General features: G+C 34.2%; 1 protein-coding gene and 1 pseudogene across 1 annotated transcript in view; one reads left to right on the top strand and one right to left on the bottom strand.

Annotated features, from left to right (window-relative positions):
- The window catches only part of LOC111625191 (growth hormone-inducible transmembrane protein-like), a 24,977-nt gene extending 24,560 nt beyond the window's left edge, over positions 1-417 (bottom strand). Inside the window, exon 1 of the mRNA XM_023368266.1 lies at positions 386-417. Within this exon, the coding sequence (XP_023224034.1) occupies positions 386-402 (17 nt within the window). The 5' untranslated portion in view covers positions 403-417. The remainder of the gene's footprint in view (positions 1-385) is intronic.
- Positions 392-1,537, top strand: LOC111625193 (annotated as a pseudogene).
- Positions 1,538-4,392: the final 2,855 nt, after the last annotated feature.

Genomic DNA, 4,392 nt, shown 5'->3' with positions numbered 1-4,392 from the left:
AAAATAATATAATGTTTCCTTTTCTTTTTACACGAATATTAATTATCAATACAGGGTTCTGCAGGTTTTCTTTACGCATTAATGAATCCGGTCAAATAAAGAAATTAAAAAATAATAGCAAATAACTGAAAAATGTGTGAGAAGAGGAATAAAACTAAAATTAATATTCACTACTATAAATTACAATTGGATATTTATACCGCGAAACAGTAATTTATTTTTTAACGCAGTTCCAAGTCATTAAAAATACTTGATTTTTATTGCACAACAGAGATTCAAGTAAAAAAAAAAAAACTTTTAAGAAGAAAAAATTCTTAAAAAGAACAGAACATTAATTACCTACGTTTTTTATACACTATCACCGGCTATCATTAAATATATTCACGTCTTTCCTCCTTTCATATCGCAGAATGTCACATTAATAACGTATTTAGTTCTCAATCATGTTTCAATGTATAACACCAACAGTTTATTTCCTCGCAGCCGTCGGAGTAGCTTTTATAATCTTCATATTCGTCTACTCGTTCTACGTCTTGGTGCTTGGTGCGAAGCTCTTCGTCTTCTCCAAATTCCTGTCGATTGATATCAAGAAGTACGGAAATTGGGCAGTCGTCACCGGTTCCACCGACGGAATAGGAAAGTCTTACGCTAAAGAATTGGCCGGATTAGGCTTAAATATTATTCTGGTCAGTAGAAATGCGGAAAAACTAAGAAAGACCGCCGAAGATCTGCAAAGGAGTTATTCGATCAACGTGGAAGTTATACAAGCCGATTTTACATCAGGATGGCAATTATACGAACACCTGAAGGACCAGTTAAAGGAGAAAGACGTAAGAATACTCGTAAACAACGTAGGAATCGTCGGCCCTTCGCCTTCTTATTTCTTATCGTTTAGTCAAGAAAATCTTCTGGATATCATCCACGTTAACATCGATTCAGTTTTAATACTGAATTGCGTGGTGTTACCAGAAATGTTGAAGAGAAAACGCAGAGCCATCGTCACTATTTCTAGTTTGATATTCATGTTTAATGTGCCTCTGTTTAGTTGTTACGGAGCAACTAAGGCCGCCTGCGAAGCAATAAGCTGCAGCCTTACCCACGAGAAATTGCCAGGTGTGGTTTTTCAAACGCTCATTCCTAGTTTCGTGAATACAAAGATTTTGGATTACAGCAACGGAATGTGGAATCGACTGTCGTTCTTCGCTCCCGATGCGGATTCGTACGCTAAGAGCGCGATCGGAACTTTAGCTTTATCAAATTATACAACTGGTTACTTGGGGCATTCTCTTCAAATTACGGGAAAATTCTTGCCAGAAATTATACAGAAATATTTGCATAAATGGTTAGTGTTTAATATGTTTGGAAAAGTGTCTATTCCTCAGTAATTAAGCTGGTTATTACTATTTTTTATAGAAGTTTATCCTTATTAAAGTTTCGAGATATTAATGCTTTTCGTTAATACGAAATACTTTTGTGTTAATGTTTTTTTCTCTATAAGACATGTATTTTAAATCGGTTCTGTATGCAAAATATGTAATTTTAAAGTGAAACTAATAAAATTATGAAGTAGATACGAAGGCTTGGATGTGTAAAATGTTAGAAGTGCGTTAGATCGAGGTTTGACTGTAATTTTATAAAACCTTGATAGTACCTTAAGCGAGTATTCAGTTCGTTGACTTGATTTCAGTGACGTGACCTAGAAAAAACGAGTTACGTTATATTAATAACAATCTGTTTACAAAGTTGGCTTATTTAGCAAGTAGTGAGTATATTTTTTTAAAAAAAAATAATAACAATTGGTTCGGATATATTTAGTTGCAAATACTAATAACGAGTAAACTCTTCATTAAGTTCTACCAAACTGAGATATGACATATCTATCTCTTCTCTATCTCCTCACCTCTTGACCTTTAACCATTAAAATTCAATGACATTGATCCCCGATACAAAAATCTCTCTGCAAAATTTCAGAATTTTCGGCGTGTTTCAAGAAAAATGAACAAAATCGCCCCCCGCACACACTATCATCCATACACACAGAAAAAAACCTTCATTTTTTGCATTTCTGTGTTTCAAGACCCCATCCTACTCTGTGTCATGACATAACGACGCCTATTTACGATATTTTCGGTTACGACAAGTATTATCAATACAAAATTTTGTCGTATTGCAACTTACGACGATTGTTCATTGTAAGTTGCGATACGATGCCTTCGTGAATCCGTGCCTATATGACTTAATTAAACCCATTAAGTATAGACTTTAATAAGTCCGGTATAACTAGGCAAATGCCTAGGGCTATATCTAATTTAATTTACTTATAAATAAATAAAATTAATTTTTTATTGTGAAGTCCGTATTACAACTTTTCCTAGGGCCTGAAATTTGCATATTCTGGCATTGGTCCTAATCGCTTCGAAAAGTTATAGAGCTACATGTTAAGGCTATGTTGTGCTAGACCTTAACATGTAACTGTCAATCAATACCGGATAAATAAACTATGTACTGTACTGTACATCTGTATATAAATAGACTTATCATCTTTGAATCTTTCTCCTCTGACTACTCTTAAAAATGATTTTTTTCTATGCTCATCATGGTTGAATAAGCCTGCAATTGGAAAACCATTTAATGAGGTACAGCTTGAAGTGTTAAGAGAAGAAAATAATTTGTTAGGTTTTACTATAAATATGTACAGTACACTATTTCTCAGAATTAATTTAAATTTTGCATACAATTCTTCCATTCAGACTGGTGAGCTCTTAGATCAATGTGTTGATAAGTTCTACGGAACCGAAAGTCAAGCGGAATCGTTTTTATTGTTTCTATGCCAGGATAAAGTNAAATTTTTTATATATTTAACTATTATAATTGGGATTAACTATTGATATTATTCAAAGAGGGTAAACAAAATCGTGCCCCCCCACACTATCATCCATACATACAGAAATTACCCGCGATATTTTTTGCAATTTCTCGATGTTTCAAGGTCCCCTGAGTCCAAAAATGTAAATATCTTGAGTGGTCATTTTTTACCTATCGTACTGTACTTTCCCTCTGTTATATAGGCTATAACAGAAGGAAATAATAATATACTACGGCTCAACGGGGAATATTTTGGGGATGACAGAAAACTACCATAACATTGGTAGTTAAAACCTATTACACTTGGAGTTTAAGTGACCTGCCACGTAGAGTTTTCCGGGTTTTCTTCTTGTTAGTAACACCTAAATAGGGTTTTAAATAAAAGTCCTCCCGGGAGGCACCCCCATCGGCAGATCGCCCACGAGTCGCATTGTCATAAGCAAATAAACCAATCGAATATATATGGATTAATATATAAATATTAATGATAAAATGAAAAATATCGATAGCAAAGTTTCATGAAAATCGATCGATTAAATTTTGAAAACGAACACAATTCTGTAGACACACAGAAGAGGCATCGCTAACGCTCTTCCTCAATTAATTTTAAACGATAAAACAATAAAGTTATAAAGATATACGATAACATGAATTACCGTAATAATTATAACATATAAATTGTAATTTTACATAATTCTTAATGGTTAAAACATACCTTCTTTGTACACCAGAGCCAAAATAAACTTCTGTTGGAAGAAGACACTAAAACGACACTTTAACATACAAACTCGCATTGCGGATATTTTCCACACTTAACTAAACATTATCTGATCTTTACCCAAACATACAAACGTCCGTCATTATGATAATTATTTTTTTTACATTCATTTTCACGTGAAGAATTACCGATGATCCCGGTTTGGTTTGGTTTCTTCGTATACCGCAACGCAACACTTCCGGGGAGATCTTTCATGAGAAACTGGTCCCTATTTAGGTGTTACTAACGTGAATTAAACCCGGAACCCTTTGGCCAAGCTCGAACCCATGATCATAGTTCAATGGTTTTAGCTCCCTGATCATTGATGGGCTCTGATGATCCCGACTAGACTAGCTTATTTACCGTATCAATCACTTGAAATACAAAGTAGCCAGTATCCATTTCATATTAAATACAAGTCGACCCCCCTATAACACTGTTGATAATTCCGTTTTATATGAATTTCATGTTGTACGAGTCACTTAGATTTTACAAATACGCGTGCCGGGCTGTGAACGGCTTACGTATTTGTAAAATCTAAGTGACTCGTACAGCATGGAATTTATATAAAACGGAATTATCAACAGTGTTATAGGGGGGGGTCGACTGTAGTAATTAATTTCTTTTTATTTATTTATTTATTTATTTCATATTTGCAAAGTAAAAATTTACAGGTCACAAGGTGTCAATTAACTACTATGGCCCGTGGAAAAAACGTAAAATTTATTCTGGCCCATGTTATAAAAAAGGTTGCCCACCCTTGCTCTAGA

The sequence above is a fragment of the Centruroides sculpturatus genome, unplaced genomic scaffold, assembly GCF_000671375.1.
Source record: "Centruroides sculpturatus isolate CEXI.00-Female unplaced genomic scaffold, Cexi_2.0 scaffold456, whole genome shotgun sequence".
NCBI classification, from domain to species: Eukaryota; Metazoa; Arthropoda; class Arachnida; order Scorpiones; family Buthidae; genus Centruroides; species Centruroides sculpturatus.
The sequence above is the reverse complement of the archived record's forward strand: the minus strand, read 5'-3'. Positions and strand labels throughout refer to the sequence as shown.